General features: G+C 31.2%; 1 protein-coding gene across 3 annotated transcripts in view; it reads left to right on the forward strand.

Moving 5' to 3' along the window:
* Cdc27 (cell division cycle protein 27) overlaps positions 1 to 27,564 on the forward strand; it is a 179,120-nt gene that overhangs the window by 43,716 nt on the left and 107,840 nt on the right. For all 3 annotated transcript variants that reach the window (XM_085817312.1, XM_085817313.1, XM_085817311.1), the window contains exons 5-9: positions 296 to 354; positions 1,805 to 1,968; positions 12,145 to 12,386; positions 23,234 to 23,315; positions 24,913 to 25,025. In XM_085817312.1, the coding sequence (XP_085673438.1) occupies positions 296 to 354; positions 1,805 to 1,968; positions 12,145 to 12,386; positions 23,234 to 23,315; positions 24,913 to 25,025 (660 nt within the window). The remainder of the gene's footprint in view (positions 1 to 295; positions 355 to 1,804; positions 1,969 to 12,144; positions 12,387 to 23,233; positions 23,316 to 24,912; positions 25,026 to 27,564) is intronic.

A 27,564-nucleotide genomic window follows, 5' to 3' on the forward strand; every position in this document is an offset into this window, starting at 1 on the left:
ATTGCAGAACTGAATGAAAGTATAGATGTGCATTATGGTCATCTCCTTATGATATGTAGTTTGTAATTTCTCTCCATTAAAAGAAGTTTGAAGTGGCATATTAATTATGCTGATACAATAAAACAGCAAAATTAATTTAATTTAGTAATTTCTCTCTATCTAAGTTGAAAAGCGAATTGATCTTGTAATGTATTATTAAATACAGTGTCTGTAATGTAATGTAATTCTTTGAGTATTTTTAATGCCGCTGTTATATTATATTATGTTACGATTATAAATTCTTTCGATATTTTAGGAAAAGCTTAAAATTGAATCCTTTTCTATGGTCCTCTTATGAATCTCTTGTTAATTTAGGTAAGTAGCCATTTTTCATTGATAATGTTCATTCAAGCTAGCCTTTATAACAGTTCTAAACTGTAATGTTTAAAGTAATATTAAAATACATTTATAATAAATAACAATAAATACATCTAAACTGTAATGTTTAAATTAATATTAAAATACATTTATAATAAGTAAAATAATCGTAATTCTGGCTTCAGAATACCAAAGGCACAGCTTGTTTTTCATTGTATGCTTAAAAAAAAGAAAAGAAATAAAAATCTTTTCTATTAGATTATCAAGTTTCTTTTGCAGAAAATGTCAGAAGAAAGGATTTTCGAATTGGATTGGAAGAAACTATATTTTAACTTATTTATAATATTCAGATTGTATTTAATTCACTTGTAGCACTGTTATGTTACATATGTTTTACTGTGTGTGTTTATTTTTGTTTACTTGCTACAAGATTTGCTTTCACATCTGTGAACATATATAGATTCTGAAATAGAATTTTAGTTCATATTAGTAGCAAAAACAGTAAAATAATATTATTTAGGAAAAACAGGAAACAAAACTGAATTTAAGAAGAAAATTAAATTAAAAAATTGAACATAAATTGTCATAAAAAACAGCATAATAAAACCAAATAGTTTTTTTCTATTGTAATTTTGAATTGCTAAATGCAAAAGGGGGGGGGAGGAATTTAGTCTAATCCTGCTAAACTTCAGTCTCAACTACACTATAGAGATCATGTGAAATTTCAGAAATAATGTATTTCTTTCTGCCATAAAAGGTTTAATGTATTGTGAACACAGCATCAGAGAAAAGTAAGATTTGGCATTCAGAAGTTTTTTTCAGTAATGAAAAAAGGGGGCAGAAAAAATTAAATTTTTACATATTTCATATTGTTACTTACATTTTATCCATATGCAACACTATTATATTCCTACTCTATTTAAATACAGTGGTAACTCAGTATGCATCTGCTTTGAAATACCTCCAACATTCAACAAAATCAAAACAACTGAACCCATGTTTTTGTATAAATTTCAACAATGCTTAGTTTTAATAGAGCTATCACAGTCCTATGCATGGATTACATAGGTTCAAATGTTTGTTCTTTAATTGGTTTGGTTACTATGATATTTTAAACCAAATCATGAATTTTGTACAAAATGTTAAATTCAAACATCAGTTTATTCCTTGAAAGAGAAAACTCTTCTTCAAGGAGTAAGAATATTCTAGATATTTTAGATATTTTTATGATTATCTTTATGTGTAATTTTTATGTATGAATAAAATTTTTACCTTTTTTAAAATTCTTCACTTGGAAAGTAATTTTACACAACTTGTTTATTATAGTTATATGAATATAATTTGCTTTCATATTTATAGATAACATTATGATAGTATTTACTCTTTTAAATCTATATATTGTATTGTGTGTATGTGTATATATATATTTTTTTCATTTTCTTTGCAGGAGAGAAGCCTGATCCTAGCAAAATATTTAATATTAGCAATGTTGAGCATTTATCTTTTTGTCATGGCACAAACCCATTAGTAAATTTAGTTAATAAAACTTCTGTGCCAAATACTGTAAATTATATAAAAGAAACTCCTAATATATGTAATGAAGTAATTCAAGTGAGTAATATTTTTTTTACATTTTTTTATATCTTTATTATAAATACAAGAAAGAGTCTATGTTATAGTATGTGTATTCTATAAATCAAAGATAGAGGGATGTGAAATTTGGTAAACAGATTCTGAGATTCTTCATTTGTGGACACATCAAAGTTAATTTATTTTTAAATTTAATATAATTTTTTTAAAAAGGATTTTGGGTATATATCTGTGCTTAATGATATAACTGATTACAGAGACCTCCTACTTTATGCATGTGAATGTGCAAAACATAAATTAGTTTTTTTTTTTTTTGTGGGGGGGGGGTTAAAAATGAAATCTAAAAGATTTCTAGGTGATCACAAAATATCTGAAGTAATAAAGGAATGTTCAGATACCATAAAAAATATCATGTGGACACCACGTGACTTCTTTGTATGGCCTATTAAATTATATGCATTTTTTGCTGCATTTCATTTAAACTTATTTCATTAGAGATATATTTCTCATTGTGTTAATTCAGTTTTTACTTTGCAGGAAAGCAGAACTACATAAAAACTTAAAACATCTTCATTAATAATTATAAAGCACAGAAAAACATAAAACACCAAATTAAAATTAGAGTTTCTATGCAAAAACAAGCAATTCGGCCAGCAAGGAAGAAGACAGATTTTCTGGTGCACAAAACTGAAAGTTTACTTTTGATCCCACTTGGCAAAAGACATTGAAGGTGCAGAAACAGACTTAATTCACTATTGTACTGAGTTTCAAGTATAAACAAATGGCAGTTCAATAATACTCAATAATACAGTTAACTCGCCACTTAAATTTTTAAATTGTTGATAATTTTACAATTATTGCATGCACATTAACTAAAGACATAAAAACCATAACCGGATCATAAAAACCACGATTAAATCATTTTTAAAGCAAAAAATGCACAATTAACAAACATATAAGAATAAAAAATAAGCTCTTCGAACCAGGTAACAGAGTGGATTACATAGGTTAAATAGGTAAAAATGAATTAGATTATCCCACAATAAAGTGGGAATATACATGATTAGTGCAACCCATCGCAGCGAGAAAGAAAGGTGCACAACTGCATGTTATAGCAGTCCCCTATACAAAATTTCAGTGTTCCACAGCTACTCGGTCTTAAGTTATGTGAGATACATATGGCTAGTGTGTGTAGACGTCAAGAAAAAATCTCTTTTGAATCCATTTTAAATCCAATTTGTAATCCTTTTTTTGGCAAAAATAGTCCTTTATTCTATCCGTATGTACAGATGTCATGCAAAAACATCGTTCAAATTGGTTTTAAGAGCAGTTGAAATGGATATTTTCATTGAAATATAATACCGGAAATTTTTCACGATTACAGGTCTTCCTTTACTTTGTACAAGGAAGTAGAAACAACAAATTAAAGATCGTACAAAGTACACTTTTAAGTAATATAAAATTACAATTTTTGTATCATTTCATGTCCAATATTTTAAAATTGCTATATCAGAAAATCTGTATAAAAAAATTTTCCATGTTGTCTTTTACAGAAATTTTCATAGATTTCATTTCTCTTTCTTGAAGAAAATATTAGTTATTTTCTGTATTTTTTTAAACAATATGTTATTATTTCAGGTATTTAAGCTCTAGATAAAAAATTATCCTTTTTGAATTACATATTTTTGTTTCAAAACTGAATGACATTACAGCATTTACCTTATTGGCATACTCTGTAATATATATATAGAATTCTATCTTTTCAGATTTAGTAGGCGTATTTCTCATTATTTAAATTTTTTACTTACTTTTTTGGCCTCGTTTTCTTCCATTATGTTGGAGGCCGGTATTGCACTAGTATATAATAATGCATAGTGTGAAAAAGGTGGCTATGAATTTTATTTCCATAATGTTGCTCCTAAACATGTATTTCCAGTTTCAAAGTTTACATTAAAATCAAGTGCAAAATCTTCTGAAAGTAGTCAAAACCAGCAGTCCTAAACTCAAATTGCATGCATGCCAAATGCTTAATCTAAGAAGAGCGACAATGCTTTTTAAGAAAAATGAAAAAAAAAAAAAAAAAAAAAAAAAAAAAAAAAAAAAATTTTTTTTGCTTACTAAGTATGTATAAAAACATATGTAAACAGTAAATAATATCGCAGAGGGGGTTAATTATGTTTAAATTCATAAATAAAAATATGTATGTTTATTTGTAAATAATTATAAGCTTCTTTATTGATTGCAATAGCTTGATACTGGATGGCATTTCGATTCTGAAAAAATTTGTAGTCTTGAAGAAAAAGTATCTTCATTGTGGATTGTAGATGCTCATCAAACAATCTAATTTTTTTCTTATTAATTTAGCTGTGCAAAAAAGCTATTCAGATATAAATTTGTTCCCAAACAAAGCAGTTATCCATAGTGCAACTATTCGTAACTAAGCTTAATTATTTTTTTTACAAGTATAAAAAAAAATTAAAAAAATCTGTATCTTCAAATTTTATATCTTTTTGTAAATTAATTCCATGTATAGGTTTTCTGGTGTATTGTTGATGTTAGTTTTTTAATGGCAATGAAAACAATGTAAACTCAGACTTCAAATAATTAAAGTCTTGAAATCTTTCAGCACCGTTTTTGTAACAAATATACATAATCCAGAGTTGCCAGTTCTTCTGATTCTGATCATACTCCCACCAACCTAAGAAATAACATTTTTCTCCTGACTTTCTCGTATTCTTAAAATTTCTCACAATTTTTATGTAGCTTGGCTTAATATTTTATTATTTGTCCTCCCAAAAAAGTGATTTTTGGCATCTGAAAGCGCTAGTTTTTCTCTAGATGCATATAAAAAAAAACCAAAGTAGTTTCATCACTGAGATATGGCACATTCTTGCTTTGAGTATGAGAATCCGAAACCCATGTTCAAAAACGTTGTGTTCCAGTTCTCCAATGCTAGTCAAGGGCTGCTGGAGGTCATCTGGCATATGTTAACCATTGAGTACAAAGAAAGATCGAGGTTGTTTATTTCATTCATCCCACCAGAGAGCAGCTTCACCTGCATCTCAGAAACAGTTTAAGAAACTCCGATCTTTTGTCTAAGTTATGTCTGTGAAAAATGCAAAATACTTCTGTACTTTTCAAAAATCGTTCACAGTTGACTTTTCTGCTATTATTTCACCAAGGAAATGTAATATTGCAATGTGTAGCATTTGTCATTGCAATTTTTCAATTTCACATAGTGGAAGGGCTGATGTTGTTAAACATTTGCATATACAAGGATGTGAGTTGAACTGAGAAAACAAAATTTTTTTCTGTGGAAACAAAGGACCAAAAAGTTACTAATGCAGATTGCCTGTTGTCTGCATTTTTACTGGAGCACAACGTGCCACTAACGCATCAGATCATGCTGCAGCTTTTTTAGAAAAATGTTTCCCTACAGTAGAATCGCTAAGAAATACTCAAGTGCAAGGACTTAAACGGCTTCAATTGTAGAAGAAATGGATTCAAGAAATTAGTATGAAAAATAAATCTTCAATTATTGATTGTATTAAAAAACTGACATAAAACTGTATCCAATTGTTATTTCTTTCTTATTTTTAAGTCCAGAGTCTTCAGAAATTGTGTAGTTTAGTTTCTGTCCCCACTTTAGAAGAGATTCCACAGGCTTTAATAATAGTACAGCTAATTATTAAAATTTTAAAAGAAACTGCAATTCATCAGGATAAGTGCTTAGTGTCGTGCCAGGAATTGTAAACTTTCAGATTGATGTTGCAGGCATCTTAAAAAAAAGAAAATTCATGTTTGTGAAGTATGAAATGCACCTGTTACTTCTTAAAATTAGCAGGGAAAATCGGGTTAGCACCTTTCCCAGTAAGTGTAGTTGAAAATATTGTTGATATGTATTATATCTTTGAAATATTGCTAAAAGGAAGGAAACGTTGAAATAATTCCAACAGCTGCATAATACCGAAATAAGGAAAAATCTGAAATATGTATGTACATACTGATTATCTTGAGAGAAATCATTAGCTAGAATCTTTGACAACTTTCTACATTTTTTTTTAAAGTAAATTCTTCTAAGAGGCCCGTTGGCACAGTGTCTAGTGCATCACGCAGCAGTACCACAGGTCTGGGGTTCGATCTGGGGGGGGGGGGTGCAAGGTCGACTCAATGAGTACCAAGTTCACTTGGGGACTAAACACTGGGGGGCCTGCGACCAAGCTGACCACTTGTTCAGGGCATATGCTTATGCACCCTGGGGCCCACGGTCAAGAAAGCAGATTTCAGAGCACTGCTGGCTGTGGTCCACTAGGGCTGTTGCACCACTGAGTTTAGTTTTTAAATGCTTCTAAAGTTATGATAAAAGGCACTATTGAAAATTATACCTTAAGTAAATGATGATTAGTTATTGCTTCCATTGTTAAAAACCCAAAATTAAAAAAAAAAAAAAATCGGTTCACAAGGGACACATTTTCTGATATTTGTAACTTTTATCTTGTGAAGAAAAAGTATTTATGTTTTTGACTTTGGACCGTAACAAAGCTTTTGGCTTTTTTGTACACTCCATTTTGTAATCGTTCAATGTTCTTAACATTTCATAGGGCAGAATTACAATAATTCATGTTTTGCAATCAATATTAAGTGATCTAGTTAAAGTATTTAATGATTAAGAAAACTGATTAGAGTATTTTTCTATTATTAAAAGGTACAAGTAATAAACAGTTTTTTTTTCTTTCTTTCTTTACATTTAAGTATTTTTTAAAAAAACTATTTGGATTTAAGAAATAATAACTTAACTTTCAGATATTGATTAGTTACTTTTTAAAGTAAATTCATTATTAAAAATATATTTTCTTTCTACATATTTGTATTAGTTAAAAATCTTTTTTTCATTGAGAAAATTCTCCTGATTTTTGAGTGTCGTAGGTTGGCAAGTATGTATAATTGAAAAGTCTTCATAGTCTGCATAAAATTGCTTTGGAGGCTGCAAGTTTTAGACCAGTAGTCTAAATGTTTTGGTGGGGTGGTTTATTATTAGATTGATTTTCTAGGTCAAAGAATGTTTTTATGTTTGAGTAACATTTCATAATATAGTTAGCATCTCAACCATGAATAAAGAAATTTTGGAACTGTTAATGTAGAGAAAAAATTCATTAGGCCTTGATGTATAATATATAAAACGTTTTAAATCTTTACAAACAAAATTTGCAGAGGTGCACTTAAACATTTCCACCAAAAATAAAATTGCTGTTACATATTTAATGGTGTAGTATATTGTTTCACCAAAATCAAAATAGTTAATTGCTAGAATGAACTTTTCTCCAACAGTCTTTTTATTGTTAGAAGCATGTCAAGCTATTTTGGGGAATACAGCTAGTCCATTTCATGCTACATAATATTTTCTCATGACTCAAATCGGTCCTTCCAGTGATATTTTGAGTTCAAAGTGCAGCCAAAACTCAGGGAAGTGCCGTCTTACTGAGTAGAGAGCCTTGCAAATCAGAATGGTGTATTGAGCTCAAAAACCCGAATCTTGTGCAAAATGTGAGTTGTTGTAATGCTGTTGCCATTCATTTACTTCAACAATCATCATGAAAATAAGAATGGACCTACAGGTAGTTTTCTTTTGTAGTATGTTTTATCTTGCATTGCAGATTTAAGATTCAGCGATTCAGGGTGAAACTTTATAAAAGACTGTTTTTATGTTAAAAAAATTAATGTAGAAACTGTTAAAAAATGGACTTTATATTCCATTAATAAAAATGCAGTATTTTGCTCTCCTTGCGTGTTTTTTTGGACATAAATCACTCCATGAGACCCACGAAAAGGATTTCATGATTGGAGGCTTCTTCATAAGGTTATTAACCATTGCAAAAATTTTCCAGACAAATTTATATGTGAAATAGAGACTGATGGAAAATAATCTAAAATCAGGAAATGCAGTTGATAATTACATTGTTAATATTAATAAAGAAAAATTATATAACAGAAAATATTGAAAATAATGCTGGGTGCTATTTTATTCTGTGGCAAGGATAATATTGTCCTTAGAAGTTTAAATGAAATTATTCGGTATCCAAATTGCAGCATTTTTAAAAATTTGATTGACTTTGCTACTCATGATAATACTTTAAACGAACATGTTGAAAAAATATAAAAATGGTATAACTTCTTTTTTCTCATGCATTATGTAAAGTGAAAAAATAAAAGTTGAGGACAAAACTAGAAATGAAATAATATGCAGAATTAAGAAAACAAAGTACTACACCATTTTGTTTTACTGTATCGCTGATGTTTCAAGAAATGGTTCAGGTGATAAGATATATTCACATTGACTGTACCCAAAAATTAACTTCATTGATTCACATGAAAACACAGGAGAAGGTTTATCGATTGGAATTTAAAATAAACTAGAATTTGATAAATTTTGTATTCTGGATTGAAAGGAATGAGAATTTCGCAGCACTGCAGACTTCCTCTCTATTGTCTCAAATAGGTTGACATTATCAAAAAATGAAAACTGCCTGTGATAATTTTTACTGTCTCTTTGGCTCGTTTTTACAATTCATGAATGTTGCTAGTTTAAAACAAGTAATATAATGCAAAATTAAGTGAATTCTACTTCAACAAAGAAAAATTTTATTTAGTTACATTTAGTTTTTATTAACATTTTTTCATTTCTAATTTATAAAGCTGATGGTGATACATAATTTATAATTCTATCCATCTCTTGCAATGCTTCATTATTGCAAGGAACATCTCCAGTGAGTTTCAAGCAGTCCAGTTCTTCAATTAATATTCCATCTAATGATTTCACACAACTCAAGGCGACATATCAGACTCAAGGAATTAAAGTGAAATGTGAAAACAATTTAAGTGAAAAAAATGTATTTTAACTTGAGTGGATGAATAAAAAGTATTTTATTAATCATTGAAAATTTGAACAGGATATAGGGAGAGTGTGAGATAATAGTAGGAATTAAAAAAAATGACTGCAGATTTCACTATTAAATTTAGCAAAGATTTTAAAAAGTGTGAATTCACATATGAAACTGGAAATTCCCAGTAACAAATCTTATAAAAAATCTGGACACTGTATCTTTGTGTAATATTCTGCAGGCCCTTCATGATTTTGGTTTTAATTCAGTATTAACCAAACGTTATCTTTAAATATTTCTAACTCTTCCCAGTTCCACTACTTTATGCAAGAAAAGTTTTAGCAAGGTGAAATTAATAAGAAAAATTTTTTTAAATAAATCGAGAATGACTATCAGATTCATTATTTCAATAGAATACAATAACAGTAAAAGTATTAATGATGATGTTATTAATTTGCTGAAATTAAAGCAAGAAAAGTAGAATTTAAATAGGTCATGAAAAAAAAAATTGTAATGTATTTGGTTTATTAATTGCCCAAATCTAATAAATTGAGGGGCCTAAATGCAAATTCTTGCACAAGGTACAGGACTGTCTAGTTACGGCTCGCATATGAGCTCATAACTATGGATACACATGAGGATCATACTCATGGATCCCACCACGTAAATTTACTATTGCAAATACCTACAGCAAATGCTCATGAAAGTATTTGCCATAGAAGTTCTAATAATTTGCTTTTTTGAAACTATGTAAGCTCAGACTTAATTCATTTGCAATTGTGCAAAACAATATTTAAAAGTATTTTAGTTTCCTATTAGTTTGTATAAATAATTGTGACAGCATCTGAATTCTCAGGTAGAAAGTATTGTGCCATTTTATGCATTCCTTTTACTAGTATTTTTGTTTAATTCCTATACAAGGTTTTACTTAAGGAAATGAAAACACTGTAATGTGAAAAATATTTTGTTATTTGTAATGTGAAAAATGTCATGCTTTTCTGTACCTTTCTTTTGAATGAGTAATTTCATATTATGTTAAACTGCCTAGTCAAAACAATCCAGTATTGATGTGTCCCAATAATATAGAGTCAGGTGCATTAGAATATTGTTCTTTGTATTAAATATTTTGTTATTTGTTGTTTAGTTAGTACCTGCAATATGTAGTAAGATAACTTGGCAATCATCTCAGTGTCAATCATTTCAGTTGCAGAGGAGGAACTCCTAAAATAATCTAGCCAACTTGTGATTTCTTGATGGTGTTTTGTTTCTGATAGCATAGGCATTACTTGCAAGACAGATTCAAGAGTAAAGAAAAATTGTACATCAAGAAAGAATTGGCTTAATTTGGAATTCCATCATCATCTACTGTATTACTGAAATTTGAGAGAAAATGATTTTATATTAAAGCTACATTCTGACATAGGTGCAACTGGGAAGCGATATTTATTGGTAATTGTACTACATACCACAGCTACCCGTTGCAGGTAACACAGAAGTACAAGGGAAGCTTCTTATAGTAAATACTAATAATAAATTAATAAATTGAAAATTTAGGGAATGTGTTTGGGGGGTGGGAGGTCCTCTTCCATCTGATTTCATCTGATTAAAATTTCAATTCACTGCTTAGTAGTACAGTCAAATACCGAAAATCCGCCGACCTGAAATCTGCGTCGCCTCTCAAAATATAAACATTCAGTTTATAAGTTATGGAAACCACACATTGAGTACAAAATATCAAAGAAAAAATACTAAATAATGATGTCATAATTACTGAATAATAATGAGTCATAAAGGAAATACCAATGAGTCATAAAGGAAATACCAAATTATTGACATCATGTTAAAAGTTCTTTTCCCTCTAATCTGCATCAAGGTAAAAAAGCAGACAATTAACTCAACTCTTCTTTCAAGTTCACAATTCATGTTGTTGTATTTTCTGAGCTTTGTTATTTCACAAGATTATTTAGTGCTGCCTTTTTTTTATCCAGATATTTTGTGGATAAATTAAGAATATTTTAAATTTCAGCCCTTTTTAATACAATAACAGATAAGAAACGCACTCATGATTTTACTGCTTGCAACATTAAAAAATGTAAACACGTTGCATTGACGGTAATGCAAAAGATGGAGGCAGGTTCCACTCCTCGGTTTATAGCAGAATTGTATGGAATTGTGACATGATTATGTATGATATACGAAAAAATAAAGAAAAGCTGTTGAAAGTTTACAGCAACAGTGATTGTAACACCGGAATCCGAAACCGGAAATCTGTGCATGAGGCGAAATCGGCAAACCTGGATGCTGTGTACATATAATACAATGAATAATATAATCAATTTATATGTTATAATAATTTAACGCATATAATAAATTATTGCAATGATGTATATAATAATTTAATTAAATGTATCTAATACGCCTTATTTATTTTGCACTTTTAGTCTGAATATTATGATTTATCCTTTCTGTCCTGAAATTTGCAAAATCCTAAAATCCGCACAACCTCTGGTCCCAAGCTTTGCGGATTTCTGGACTGGATACAGTAGAAGTATTGTTTAAAGTATTGAATTGAAAATTTTTTGAAATAAGCAATTCTGTAATTGCTTGTTGAGTATTTTGCGTTGTTATAAAAAGCAGATATTTTAACTGAAAGAATTCTCTTTGTGATAGTTATATTATAAAAATTAAAATCTTAGAATTTAAGGAGATCATTGAACTTTTGACTAAACATTTTTGTTAACTTTTGACTAAACTATTTTCTTACAGAAAAGATTCTGTACAGCTTATTTAAATAGAGATAATATATTGTGAAATAAATTTGGATTTTTAGAGTTATAGAACAGTGTGGAAAATCATTATTACATGTGAATGTTTGATTAAATAAAAGGAAACTAATACTATAAAAAGAAAGAGAGAAAGAATAGAAACACACCAGAGTAAAACATAAAATTAGACAAATGTTACAACTTTGTGTTTGTTGTTATATAATAATAATAATTAAAATGTACATCAAATGCAAGTTTGTTGCTTTGTCTAATTTTATAAATATTAAAAAGTAAATGAATCACTTTTTTTTATGTTAAATCCGTGTATGAAATATGCTCTTAAAATATTTTATGAAAATTAATTTCATCAAATTCTAGTGTTGCAAACTTGAAATTTTGTATTTGTAAATATAGTAATTTTTTCAAGAGGTAGGGAGAATAAGTTAAAGCATATTTGCATAAGCAAATGCAAAAAGAAAATCAAAATTTGATTGTGTGATTCAGGTTGCATTTGTATGCAGCACATGTTGATATTTTGTTCTATTCCTTTGTAGGATCCTAGTCAAATATCAAGCAAAATTGCAATTATTCCTGTATCACCTATTCCATCAATCTATAGTAGCCAGTCTCCTCTAACTTTTATCAGGTCAACACCTGAAGTAAGTATAGAGGTTTACACACCTGAAAACAATGCTTGGGTTCCTTTTCCAACTTTTATGAAAAATGCCAAAAAATATGCTAAAAATGGACGAAATCTGTTTGGAAGTCAAAATTCACATTCTCCCATCACACCTAGGTGAGTAAAATAAAGTTATGTAAAATATAACTTTTTTAGCTATTGTTGCTGTTTTGAATGTGATAGATAGATAGGCTTGTTTAAATAAAATACATGTCAACTAAATACCTAAAAAATATTATAGGTATTAATCTGTTCACCTAAAAGTATTTCACTATACATACTCATTAAAATATTCATCAAAGTACTTTTAATGCTGCAAGCAAACTATTAATCCTGGCAACCCTCTTGCCCATGTAGCACAGTGCTTCTATGAGACAGTTCAAAAATAGATGCAAATTGTTACAACTGTTTTGCTGTAACACATTTCAACAAAGGAAATTGCCAATGCTAAGAACCTATGGCAAAATTGCTAATATCTCAATAGTCAAAGCATATTAAAATGTATTCAAAATAAATCTTTGTTATGACAGAACTAAAAAGAACAGGAAGTAAAAAAAAAAAAAAATATATATATATATATATATCATATTTCTTCCTTTCATGTATTTTTTCCAGGTCCTCCCCCCCAGCATATAATTTAGAAACTTCTGATTTATGGTAACAGTAAAATGTATGCACTGGTAGTAAAGCAGGGGTGTTTGTGCTCCGGGGGGGGGATTTTGAAATTCGATACCCGGAAATTCCGGGGATCGTTGTTCTAAAGGAAGTAGGAATAATAATGAATTATTTATTTTGATCTGGGTAATTTTGTTTGCTTTGAAAGCAGAAAATGCAAGGTCAGTGTGTGTGGTGAGAACTTTTCCTTTCTTTCTCCAAAGGCAGTGATAATGCGTGAAAAGGGGGAAAAAACTTCTTTTTTGTTCTTTCCTTATTGCGAGTTAGGACTCATTCCCCCAGTTCTCGGACATTCTCTTCTGGATTCTTTTCGGCAAGTAGGCGTGGCAGAAAAAAAAGGGGGAGAGACTTCGTTCGACCAGATGTGCGATCACGTGACTCTGAGTTCAAAGGTCTTATCTCTCCTGGCGTGGCACCAATAATTAGAGAAGGGGGATTTTTCGCCGTATTAGCTGTTTGTCATTGATCACTTCTCAACTTTTTATTTCTCCGCTGTGTAAAATTTTCGTTTCATTTATTGATGCACGTGTAAATTTTTCGTTTCGTTTATTGAAATATTTTTTTATTTATGTACGCAAGAGAATTTCACTATGAAATTTCTCGATATAAATAGTGATATTATACAATTGGAAGAAGGTGTCCGGAATGCATTTAGGTGGAATTGGATTGAACGGAAAGATGGTAATGGGGATACCATCGGCACATGGTGCAAGAAAATAAATATTGCTGGACAAGCATATTGTGTTTTTTGTAACTCACTGCTGAAGTATGGTGGAGAAGGATTCAAGGCTTTCACAAATCATTCTAAAACTGTGACGCACATAAAATATTCAAAGTGCATTAGACATTCAATGACTTTAAGTAATTATGCTAATTCAAAAAATACTGATGACTTACTGGAGACTGATGCTCGGCCATTGGATATAGTGACAAGAAAAGCACGCCAAGAGGTATTAATAACTTTGTTTATTGCCGAGAATTCTCTTTCTTTCAATGTAGCTCCCAATTTAATTGAACTCTGCAAACAGTTGAGCCGCGATCAGACGGCACTAAACTTGTTGGAAATGTCCAGGACTACTGCATGTTATAAGATGAAATATGGGTTCGTGAAAACTATTAAGGAAAATATCATTAAAACTTTAAAGGAGACTCCATTTTCTCTAAATTTAGATGAAAGTACTAGCAATGCTCAAGAAAGTATACTGGCAATATTGGTGCAGTTTTATGACAACAATCAAAATGAAGTTGTAGTTCATCATTTTGCATCTCTAAAGATGGAATCTTGCAATTCAGAAGCTGTTTTTAAAGCAGTTGTTAATACTATTGAAGATAATAATATTCCATGGGCAAACTTAATTAGTGTATTAATGGACTCATGTAACACCCTGTGTGGGAAAAAAAGGTTGTTGAAACCAGATTACGATCAAACAAAGCACCTCACTTATTAGATATTGATGGTGACACATGTCACACAGCTAATAACTGTGCAAAAAAATTTGCTTCATGTTTTGATAGATACTTAGAAGATTTGTTTGATGACATCTATTTTGATATGAAAATCTGCAGTAAAAGAGAAATTTTTTTCAAAATCTGTGAATCCCTTGCCATTAAAAAACTTAAGCCCTTGAAGAGACCAGACCATAGGTGGGTGTACGTTTTATGTGTTTTAGAAAGAATCAAAGATCTGTGGGGTGCTCTTATTGCATTTTATTTTCACTGCTTGGATAAAACTGACAAAAGGGATTATTTTTCTTATGTTGAAACTGTATACAATAAAAGAAATATTTCTGCAGCTCGGAAAAAAATTGTTGAAGGGGTGTATTCTTGCTTGCATTCCCAACAACTCACAAAGGATGCTTTAGCTCAGAAAAAAAGAATACCAAATGGGTTATTTGTTATGCAAAACAAAACTTTATTGCATATGGCATTATATTCAGCAGTATTACCAGAGTTCAACACATATATTAAATTATTTGAAACAAAAAAACCAATGCTTCATTTAATACATTCCAGTATTTATAAATTGATGGCAAAATTTTTCTCTTTTTTTATGAAGCCAGAAAATATAGAGTGCACATCTTATAATGATTTATTAAAGGTTGATGTCACAAATCCAGAATTCCATCTACCTAGCAAAGTAATATTTACTGGTGCAGAAGCTTCCCCTCTCCTGAAGAAATTATCAAAAAATCATCCAATAGCAAAAGAATTCCAAATTTCTCTGATGAAAGCTTATACTAATACAGCACAGCATATGAAACAGAAATTATCCCTTAAAAATTTATATCTAATTAGTTTTACAGCATTAGATCCAGAGCTAAGAGGTAAAACCAGTACAATATTAGCTTTTGAAAAATTATCATCTTTTATGTCCCATATTTTTAGTGATAATGAAAAGTCAAAAGTAGAAGCTGAAATAAGGTTATACCAGAGTGATATTGATATCGCCAAAGAAATGCTCTACACATCTGATGAAAATGGAAATCAAGTCAAGTGTACAATTGATAAATATTGGTCTAAAGTTTTTAATTTAAAAGATGATTTCACGAATGATTATAAGTATCCTACATTGGCTAAATTGGTCAAAGCCTGCCTTAGCTGCTTCCATGGCCCATTAGTGGAAAGTGCATTCAACTTAATGGATACACTTGTCACTGACTATAGAACCTCTCTTAAGATTGATTCCCTAGGTGCAGTGCAGACTATTAAATATGATTTAATGGCTTCTAAAGAAACCTCATATGAAAAATATGGCTAAAAATATCCAATGACTGATCCAATTCACAAAGATCTCTTCCTGAATATGAACAGAAGTTGGAAAACATATCAAGAGGACTTAAAAATATGTATTTCAGATGAGTCACCTATAAAAGTCTCTGAAAAACCTTCTACATTAGCAGAAAAGCAAACTTCTTCTACCTCTGCATGTGCAGTTCTCGAGGAAATTTCTTCAACTGTAAATGAGGAAAATAAAAGTCAACCTTCCTGCAATTATGAAGTTCACAAAAGAAAGACAAGCCCACAAACATCAGAAAATAATAATAAAAAAAAAAAGCAGCAGAAATTAGATAATTTTTTTTAAAGAATTAATTCAGGTAATCTAAAATATTTACATAAAATGTAGTAGTTTATATGTTTGAAAATTTATGGTTTTTAATTTTGCAAAAAAAGTAATTCATTGAACTTTTATAATTAGGTCATTCAATACTTCATAATTGTAATTTTTCATTTCTCTTCCCCCCCCTTCTCGAAACTCCAAAATGTCAGTAGTAAGTCCGTAAAAGTTTCAGGGGATTTTTTGGGGTCCACAAACACCCCTGGTAAAGTGAAATAAAAAGACTACATTTGAAATTGATAAGTCCTCTGAAATACATTATGTAATATTAAATTATCTTTGTGTCCCCTTTTTAATGTGCTATGTTTATCAATTAAGCTTGTTCTTCAGAAACAGTGTACACTACATTTTTTGGGGGAAAATATGTGAATGAATATTTTAATTAATTTTGTTCTTGTGTTCCTGAATAAAGATTCTTATGCAGAAAAAAAAAAAAAAAAAGCTCCATCTGTTATAAGCAATCAAATGTAAATAATAGATTTTTTCCAAAAGGTAGAGCTATTAAATAAAGCATAGAAAAATAAGAAACATGGACTAAATGAAAGTGCTTCTCGGTTAATAGTGATTAGTATGAACGATAAAAACTCCATGCAATATTTATAACTAATATTTTTGGTCAACTGTTGCTTTTAATAAGCTTATCTCATTTGGGTTCAAAATAGTTATAAAAATATGTAATTTAACTCTATCATTCTTTATGCAGTGTATTTGTTAAAAAGAAATTTATACCATAGTAACTCTGTTTAATGAATTTTAAATTTCATTGTTTAAACATTCATTTCAAATTTCTTAATTTGTAACGTTTCGGACATAAAGTGAAAATTTTGCACTATTTATTTGCATTTTTGAAATGGTTGTCAGTTCCACTTTTGCAGGTTAATTTTTTATTTTGTTTTATTTTGCAGTAAAATAATGGGTGTCTTCTGTGTGTATATTATTTTCTTATGAACATCTCTGGATAAATATTTGAGTTATTAACCTTCTAGAACCTGGCCGAAATTCTCATAATATAGCCTTCAGACCAAAACACTTTGGTCCCCTCTTTGACTTTTTGCTAATGAGAAAACCCATTAGAGTGGTCATTTGTTCCCTCCATGGATGCAGTAAAATTTACATGTTTGTCGGATGCTGTTCCATAGTCTATAATGGATTGCTAGATTTTCGATTTTTTTCAATGTTTATTTTGCTTTCATTTAAATGAAGTTCTAAATAAATAGTGCACTGGAAATTCATCCAGTACACTATTTATTTAGAACAAAATGTATGCAATGTTTATATTTCATTTACTATTTCTGATCAATCTCGGCAATAATTTGTGAATTTTATAGTTTTGGTTTCACACTTTATTTATATTCTCATATTTTCTTGTTAGAAATTAGAAAACGAGAATAAAACCTCATGAAATATAAAATATTCAAACTAGCTTTGGAATGCGACTTTTAATAATGTATTTTCATTAACAAAATAATGGTAATGAATAATTTAATGAAATAATAATAATAAATTCACTAATCATATTTATTACTATTAGATGATTAGGATGAGATTCAATACAATTAGATTTTAAGATGAACTTACAGCAATAATAAAGCTTTGAATTTTTGTTTTTTGATAATTTTGTTATTATAATATAAAAAAGAAAATCAGAGATACATTGGTTGTGTTTCATCATTTAACTTTAACAAATATTACGCTGGACTATCAGGCAAAGGAGGTATATCTTTAAAGAGAATTTTCTTTGTAAAATTAGCTTTTGTTTTATGTTAGCAAAGAAAAAAAATCTGCGACCTATACATGCAATCATCAAAAGTATTTTTCAGAACAGTTTTAAATGTTTATAAAGAATTATACGTCAATTTCCTTTCATAGGCAGAAATTTCATCTAAAACCATCGTTATAGCCAAAGATTGAAGTCTATTTGATTTTCAACGAATATTCTATTTGCACGTAATATATTTTCTAATTTATTTTAGAGTAATCTTTCACGCTTTCAAAAGAATAAGGGCATTCTGGGTATTTACACTTACAATGCATTAAATCTGTTTTTCATATTTCTTCCAGAAGGAAAAAGATTACCTAGGAATATTTTCAAAGCGAAATTAAGAAAACTGTTTACACCAAATTTTGCATAAAGTATCTTCTTGTGTATTTTTTATTTAAAGTGTGAAATTTTCTCTTTGAAAAAATAAAAAAATCATAAATGGAGCAAAATTAATTCATGAGAAATAACTTTGAAGTGCAATAATTCCATTGTAATATGAAATAATGGAGAAAGTGCAATACAGTTTATTTATTCACAAATAATCCCCTCATATGCCAAATTTATGTACTATCGATTGAAAAATATAAGTTAGTAAATTAAACCGGTTATTTCAGTACTTTTTCTCTTATCAATTTTTTGCGGGCCCTTCAATAGAGCGGTAAAGGTGGCTGATTCCCTGCTAAAGGGTTGGATTCGTGGTTTTTTTCTATGTGTAACATAAATACAAGCCAGTTTCCTTTAGAAAGTCCTTCCTTTTATATAGCTAATTGTTGTGTGCTTTGGTGTAATTCAGTAAGCGAACAAAATTAATCCAATCAAACTCAGAGAACGGGTTGATTGCATGTGGAATTTTCCATCAGGAACGTAAATGCAAGCTATTTTCTCTTGAAATGGTTTACACAAAAGCATCCACGCCCTTAAGCAGATAGTGTTCGCATGCTTTTCCATAATCTAATCCTAATTTTCATACATTTAATAATAAGTCGGCATACATCTTATTACAGACAAAATAACATTCATTTTTTAAAGTTAAATTTTTTTATTAACTTGCCTGAATTCTCTTTATCTCTTGAGGAGTATTAGAATTTCAGCAATTAAAACTGGTCGAAATTTTATGCAAAGTAACTGATGTTTTGATTCAATTTAGAAGTTACGTGAGCTTTAATGATATTTAAATGCTTTTTGGAAGATATCATCATAAAAGAGGGTCTAAAGATAAATTGGTTTTATTTAATTTACAATGAATGAAAATCACAAAAACTATTATGCATGCGATTGTCTCTTATTTATCTCCTGATAGATCAGACAAAATAGCCTACATAATAGAAGCATTTCAAAAGAGATAACAGTTCTTAAGGGTTTTATATACTCCAAAAAAAGGGCCAAAATAACATTATTCATAAATATAAAAAGGAACTAAACGATAAAAGCGGTTTTACCTGTTTTCTAAAAGGCCATTAAATCTAAAATATTAATCTAATCTTATTTGCTAAGATTAAAAAGCATTAAATATGGTAAGCGTGCAAAATTAAACAGCGTACAAAATCACTGAAGTTTTTTAATCATATGTAGGTAAGTTGAAAAATAAGTTTCCCCTGTCGACTGTGGTCAGATTTGTGTATGAAAGTCAAAAAATAGAATGAGACATTAAAGATTTCCACATAGGTACCAAGTACATTGAGACATTAGTCATATCGCTTGATAAGCTTCAAAAAGCCCTCCAGGAAAAAATCAGGGCTTTGCATATGGAAGAAGCATTGAACGGCTTGTTTCACTTCAGTATTGCTTCCAAAGTGCCTTCCCCCGAGATTTTTCTTCAAAGCCAGAAACAGATGGAAGACGCTTGGTGCGAGATCAGGACTGTATGGCGGATGGTGTAGGCGCTCCCAACCAAGAGTTGCAATATGGTTTTGCGTTGCCGTCGCCGAATGTGGTCTGACATTGTCATCCTACAGCAGAACGGCCCACCAGCGGCCGAGCGGTAAAATCGCTGAACACTGGAAGTTCGGTCCGAGGTTCGAATCCCGCGAACGGGCTGGCTGCATGGGCGTTTCCACATGTGTAGCGTATATACGAGCCAGTTCCCCTTAGAAAGTCCTCCACGAAGGCATCCCTCCTCTTAGGCAGATAGCCCTCGAGGCTTTGCCATGTTATCGCACACACACCAACAGCAGAACGCCAGATGTGAGAAGGCCAGGCCGCTTTTTCCGAATCGCCTCTTTCAATTTCGACAGGGTGTCACAGTAGCGCGTAGCATTGATGATTCCAACCTCCAAAAAGTCCAGCAACAAAACTCCTTGGGCGTCCCAGAAAACTGTGAGGAGCACTTTATCTGCAGAGGGAGTTGTCTTGAACTTCTTTCGGACAGGTGATGACGGATCTTTCCACTCCATAGATGCGGCCTTCGATGCTGGCGGTGGACTCACGTTTCATCTCCCATCACAATCAGAAACAGAAAGTCATTGCCATCTTCATGGTAACGCACGAGATGTTCCAGGCTGACCCCCGTGCATTGTTCCTTGTGTGGCGAGGTCAATTGTCGGGGTACCCATCGTGCTGACACTTTTCTGTATCGAAGATTGTCGTGGAGGATGTTTTGAGTTCGCTCATGCAAGATTCCAAGTTCTTCCACTACTTCATCGATGGTGATACGCCGGTTCGCTCTAATCATGTCATCCACCTTCCTGACATTTGCATCTGTAGTGGCCGTGCACGTCCGTCCAGCTCTTGGTATGTCCTCTACTTGCTGACGTCCATCACTGAATGTGCGACACCATCTCCGCACCATTTGCTTCGACATCACACCTGGCCCATAGACTTCCACGAGGCGGTTATGAATTTCTGTTCCTGATACTCCACGTGCCCATTCATAGTGGATAACCGCTCTCACTTCCTCCTTTGACCATGAATTCAAAACGCACCTTCTCTCCATACCTACTGTGGCTCAAATGAGAGGCTGGTCTCTGCTTTGTGCAGGCACTGCAACAGCGCCATCTGCTTGATTTGCAGCGACCTCTACCCAATGGTGTATCGGTGACTTGCGCGTTTTCCTGCTGTGTCGCCTTTCGCCCATAGCCGTTCAACGCTTCTTCCATATGCAAAGCGTGAATTTTTCTTGGAGGACTTTTTGAAGCTTATCAAGCGATATGACAAATGTCTCAACGTACTCGTACAAGAATAATAAAATAAAGGTATGTCATATCTTTAATGTCTCATTCTATTTTTTGACTTTCATACACAACTCTGACCACAGTCGACAGGGGAAACTTATTTTTCAACTTACCCTCGTAGCAAAAGTTAGTACCTTAATTTCCGGGAGAAACGCCACTACGTTTACTTGTTTAAAACTTAAATTTTCAGCGGGTGCAGCGTTTCTACCCATGCGGCGTTTAGGTGCACTAAAAATAAAATATTTCCTATGATGGTCATTGTACATAGTTTGGATGGCCTTGTCATTGTACATAGACTGTTGCTGTTCCCACACAAAAGACCACTCAGTTGCTTTTTGCGAACATTATTTTGTTTACATTCTTTCCCTTGAATGGACCTACATGCCTTATTCACCCTAAACGGGATCTCAGAACAATAACATTCTTCCCCCTTTCAAATCAACATTCTCATTCAAGCAAAATTTATAGCAAAACAAATTAACATAAATGATTTCAAAGGAGGGCCTTGCAGATTTATGAAAAGAAAAAATATTTCTGTGCGTACTAGAACAACAGTCGGGCAACAATTACCAATGGACTGACAGGATAAAAAGGCATCTTTTCTAAAATATGTGACATATATTATTGACAAAAAAAATTTTGGTCACAGATAATAAATATGGATGAAAGGCTGTTAGCTTTTGACTCTCCTGCAAACAGAAGTGTTGATGAAACTGGTGCAAATACTGTATCGGTGCTTACGACAGGGCATGAAAGAACGTCATTTACATGGGTGTTAGCTTGTGCCGCAAACGGTGACAAGCTAAAGCCGATGATCATTTTTAAACGAAAGACTATTCCGAAGGAAGAATTTCCTAATGACGTAATTATTTTTGCAAACGAGAACGGCTGGATATGCGAAACAATCATGCATGAGTGGCTACAAAAAGTTCGGCAGTGTCGTAAGGGATCTTTTTTCCAACCAAAAGGGTTATTGATAATGGATTCCATGCATGCTCATTTACTTGAGTCAGTGAAAAACATATGTCAAAAATTGTCTACGACCATAGCAATAATTCCTGGTGGTTTGTTAAAAATCTTACAACCAGTAGATTTGTCAGGTAATAAATCCTTCAAAGCTGAAGTCCGAAAGCGGTGGGAGTGTTGGATGAGTGAAGGATTGCATACGTATACCAAAAGTGGTAAAATGCGTAGAGCATCTTATGAAGAAGTTGCAAAGTGGGTAGGAAGTGCGTGGAAATCAGTAAAAACATCGTCAATAATAGCAATGTTCAAAGAAGCTGAAATTATATCCTTAGATAAAGAGACTGTAAACCAAGAGGATGAATGTGACGATCTGGAAGACTTGGACTTAGATCAGGATTTACTAAATCTTTTTAATTCAGATAGTGAAGAATCAGATTTTGATGGCTTCATATGATGTGTAGTATGCTGTAATTCCTTTTGTAAGTAAAATTTTAAATTTCCTTTTGTCATCGAAATTTAATATTTTGTTGCAACATTTTTTATAATATAGTCTGAGTATTACAAATATGGACTTCTTAATGGATAAATATAAGTATATACGTGAACTTAAATATAATTTCAACATTTCTTATTAATTTATTTTTGAGTTATGGTTTCATTTCATGCATTTTTCTTAACTGATATGTCATATATCAGGACTTAGGTTGAGATTTTGCATCTATACAGCCCTTGATGATAACACGTGCAATTTAATCTGTTGTGGCATTTCTGTGCAATTTTAATTCCCCCCCTCCTATTTTTCTCAAGTGTGGCGTTTCTGCTGATGCGGCCTTTCTTCCAAAAATTACGGTACTAAAAAAGTTCTAAAAGTACTAAAATTATGAGGCAGTGCTTTAACATTTGAGAAAGAGATAGCTTCTGTTTGATTTTCAAGTATATTGGCACGAGACCAAACCTGCAGTTTTTGCCAAAATGTTGCTAAACTGATAAGAAGAGGGGAAACAATGTGTAGCCAGCGGCTATTCTGAGCAGCGACAATGGACCACCCAGAGATCTACAGATAGGCGATTACTCTGAAATAGGGAGGGGACTGCTGGTATGACACTTGTACCACAGCCGGCATTAAAGAAAGTCATTTTCCCAGTGCAACTGCTGAACCACCGGGTTTAAAAAGTTAAACCTTTTATTGATATTTATATTTTATTAATTGGTAAATGAATGATAAGATATTATTTTCTATTTTTATTAATATCCTTAATATTCTTCCTTCCACAAGCTTTGGAATCTTGCCTTTGTCTACGCCAGTGACAAGTCAAGATAACGATACGCCATCTTGTGACAAATTGACCATTAAAAAGGTATATATTTTGTATTTCTCATTTCCATTTTCTTGTATTTTAATTTTCTACAATTTTTATCACTTTGCTGAAGTATATATATATATATTTTTTTAAATTTTGTTATCTTTTAAAGTAAAGTTCTTTCTAAAACAAAATTAAGTGAATTTTTATTTAGTATGAAGTACCAATGCAGTAAAGATAATAAAAATAATTTATTTTTTATTTTGAAATAGCTACCACTCGTAATAAAAAAATGGCAGATTTTTGTCCCTGCAGAAGTTTTTATACAAAATTATTTTTTCGGCCCAGGAAAGCTGATTCCTGGCTACATATTTATGAAAGTATTCATTTTTACCTTCCACGTAAAAAGAATTTTTCAGTATCACTAGGTCTGGGTTTGAATTTCAAAAAATGCTTTTCTGCTTGAGCATTTCATTATTTTCACCATGTGTTAGAACCACTTTCCCTCAGAAAGTCCTCCATTAAACTCCAGTTTCAGTATAAAATATTGAGCTATTCTGATTTGAATTTGAAAAACACAATTGTATATACGATAGCCAAAGGTTAATCTTTGCATCTGCGTTATATTCACCTCAGAAATGTTGAAAGGTTTAAAAAAAGAAATAAAAAAAATGGCCTGCACAAGTGATCATGGAGTAACTAGTAATTTGTATCAGATTAATGCTTAGTAGTTGAACAGGCTTGTTGTGTAACTGCTCAGTTAGCTTTCCCTTATGTGTAAAATAAATATGACGTTTCTTATAAAAAGACTATCTTCCCTTTGCAACCAGATGGCCCAGAAATATTTTGTCATAAGTAAGTTTTTCATTTTCATGCAGGTTATAATTTTATGTAATTCTTTTATAGAAAAAATGAGTCTATAAAATCACAAACTGTGATTCATTCTTGGTTCTGAATGGTTCTGAATATAAAATAACATTGCTTTTTCAACAAAAGTTAATTCTGAGAATTAGTAGAAAATGTTTCTAAATTTTTTAATTGTTATTGCAATTGACTCTCGTCAAGTTATCCTAAAAATGCAACAGAATCTTTAAAAAATACTATTAGTGGAAGATTTTAGTCTGTGATTTAAAAAAAAAAAAAAAAAAAAAAAAAAAAAAAAAAAAAAAAAAGCTGTAAGATGGTAAAGCATTTGTTCTGTGGCACACAAAATGTTAATATTAAATTGATCAGTTTTTTGGTTTTCAGCTTACAATATATTTTGTGAAATAAGTTTAGAACTAAGATCAGTTTTATAAACTGAAATTTTGAAATTAAAACTTTAATTGCTTACATAAGCTCTTTATTATTATTTGTATCTTTGAATGTATTCATCAGCTTATAAAAGCAAGCATGTTGGAACTGAAATTGCTGCAAATTTTAAAAAATATATTTCTTCAAATGTGTTACTAAAAACTGCAGTATTTCTTTAAATATGCTGCTGTACATTTTGAGCCAAAAGTAATTTTTAAATCACATCACTAACTTCATCAATTCTGAAAAATGCATATAACAGCATGAAACACATCACTATATTTCATCAGTTCTGAAAAAATGCATATAACAGCATGATATTTAGTCAACCTTTTTTATATGTGTGTATTTACTTATTTAGACTCCTATGACAAGAAGAAGCCAAGATTTAAATCCTCCAAAATTTCAAATTTTTAGTCAGTCTGGGAACAACAACAATAGTAATACTGGCTTATCGCAGACGCCTCAAGCTAGGTAAAGTAACTATTTTTTCGAAATTTATAGTTGGCTTAAATTTTTCATGTTAGTAACTATCTATCATCCAGTCGGTTATCCTGTCTTTTAAACTGCCAAGAAATATCTTTTTGTGTTGTAATCTTAAATTTTTCTCATAACTCAAATTAAATCAAAAATAATTATATGAAACTTATATATAGTAGAACTCTTCCGAGCTTTCATTAACCAAGGTTCCGTGTTATCTGAGCCCAATCAATAAATAAAAAAGGTGTGAATAAAATAGCCTTGCTCAAAAGGTAAACAATCTGTTGACTTGGGTTGTAGCGGTAATTCAAGAACCCCGTCGTTACCTTGTGTGAGCTCAGTAGCCTCGCTTCTTGCATGCTTTGAATTTAAAATCAATTGGTTTTTAGTTTCTGCACCGGAGCCAAAGTGCATAACTAGTTGTGCAACAACAAAGCAGCGGGAAGAATTTTAGCCGTTTCGGGGGCAGGGGGGTGGGCTATGATGACTGCTTCTTGAACAGGTGTTGTTTTTTCACTAGAAGAAAAGCTTACTGCTATTAATAGGCTAGATCATGGTGAAACGATTAAAAAGAGGTGGTTTGGGGTTTAGGTGTTGACTGGAGAAGGAAAACGGAGGTCACGGTAAAGTGGGCGACTCAGATTGCATACAAGAATGGAGATAATGCCACAAATAAAAAAAAAAAAAAAAAAAAAAAAAAGTGAAAGAACAATAATGAACAGATGTCAGAAGCATTGTTTTTATTGTTTCAGCAAATGAGATGGGCTTGAAGTCCACTATCTGGTCCAGTATGACAAGCTAAGGTTTTGAACTTTTTCCAGCTTTGGCGAGACAATGTAAGCATTAATGTAAAGAGGAATTCACCGCTAGCAGAGGTTGGTATGATAGTTGGAAAAAATTATAGTGTGTATGACAATTAAACATTGCAGGAGATATTTTTCATCTAACTCAGGTGCAGTGACTTATAAAAGCAAGCATGTTGGAACTGAAATTGCTGCAAGTTTTAAAAAATATATTTCTTCAAATGTGTTATTAAAAACTTCAGTATTTCTTTAAATATGCTGCTGTACATTTTGAGCCAGGATTGAAAAGGTCACTTTATTAACAAATTGGATAATATTGAGGTACACAAACTAGGACAGCAAATTTATAGCTGTGACAAAACAGGTGTGAATTTCAAAATGCCAAATAGACACTATTATACCTGATTCAGCGTTTAGCCAAGGCATCTTAGAAAACGTAAAACAAAACTAGGTTCTTGATATTGTTGGAAGATCTAGCAAATAACAAAACAATTGTTGAAATCCTAAAACGGGTTAATCTGAAATTACTGGCTGGGAGAATCTTGGAAATATGTGAAACAATCTACCATTTGAAAAGCTTGGAAAATATTTTGCCAAACAACAATGACACAAACTAAAAGAGCAGATGATGAAGAATTAGTGGCTATCTAAAACCAGCTACAAGTTACAGAGGCAATAATGAATAAAGATGTGCATGATTGGATGCAAGATGATGAATAGTTTTTAACTGTCATATGAGGCCATTGTAAATTTATTCATGCACAATGAAAGTTTCTATGATGAAGACATGAGAATTGTTAAAACCAAGATCAGTCACTCAGAAAGGGGATTGAAAAGGTGCTGCTGTAAGACAAACACATCACCAGCTGACCATATTACGACATCTACAGTGGGGAAAATGTAAGGCAGCACAACGAAAGAGAAGGCTGTTATTATTATTTTTTTCTTTTTTTAATGTGTGGTATGTTATGTTTACATATAACATCTCATTTCTACTACAGGTGTGTGTTTTCAAGTTTATAGTAGGTATACAGTACAGTTTATAGTAGGTACTGAGTGTATATCTACACATTTGAACATACATATGTTTTATATTGCTATATACCTGCATGAATTCATTATGTTAGTAAATTTCTTATAGTTGGTACAATAAGACTAAAAGTATTAAAATTTTTTTGTATTAATCCATGTTCTCCGAGTTAGCCTGGTACACGTTAGCTCAGATAATCGATGTTCTTCACTAATTCAGTTTTTTTATTATTATTATTATCTAAGATAGATGTTAATATATCTTTTTTTAATGGAGGGCAGTTGAATAATCAATAACTAGTAAGAGGATGAAAAGTTGTACTCATATTCGATGAATTTGACCAACATATGTATATAAAAACCCTTTTATTCATTTTTCATTATATTCATTATTTATAATTTAATTTTTCTTTTAAATATATATGAATAATTTTAAAATTAAGCTAAATGCAATTTGAAATTGTATAGTTTTAGAGCAAAGGATATGCTTCCCTTCAAATAATTGGAATTTTTGTATAAAATTAGCCTCATTCTGATGTTTTTTTCCTAATTTAAATTTAAAAATAGTGAACTCTTCTGGTAAATTATATTAAAATTTTTTAGTCTTATTTCATGTAAACTCTGGTAATTATCTCTTCCCCAAAGGAATTTATCAGGTAAAATTTATTGTTTGCATGGAAATGATGCTATATTTCTGTGTG

Source organism: Stegodyphus dumicola, chromosome 5 (genome assembly GCF_044657685.1).
Source record: "Stegodyphus dumicola isolate Sdum_Otavi_A_Nest chromosome 5, ASM4465768v1".
NCBI lineage: Eukaryota > Metazoa > Arthropoda > Arachnida > Araneae > Eresidae > Stegodyphus > Stegodyphus dumicola.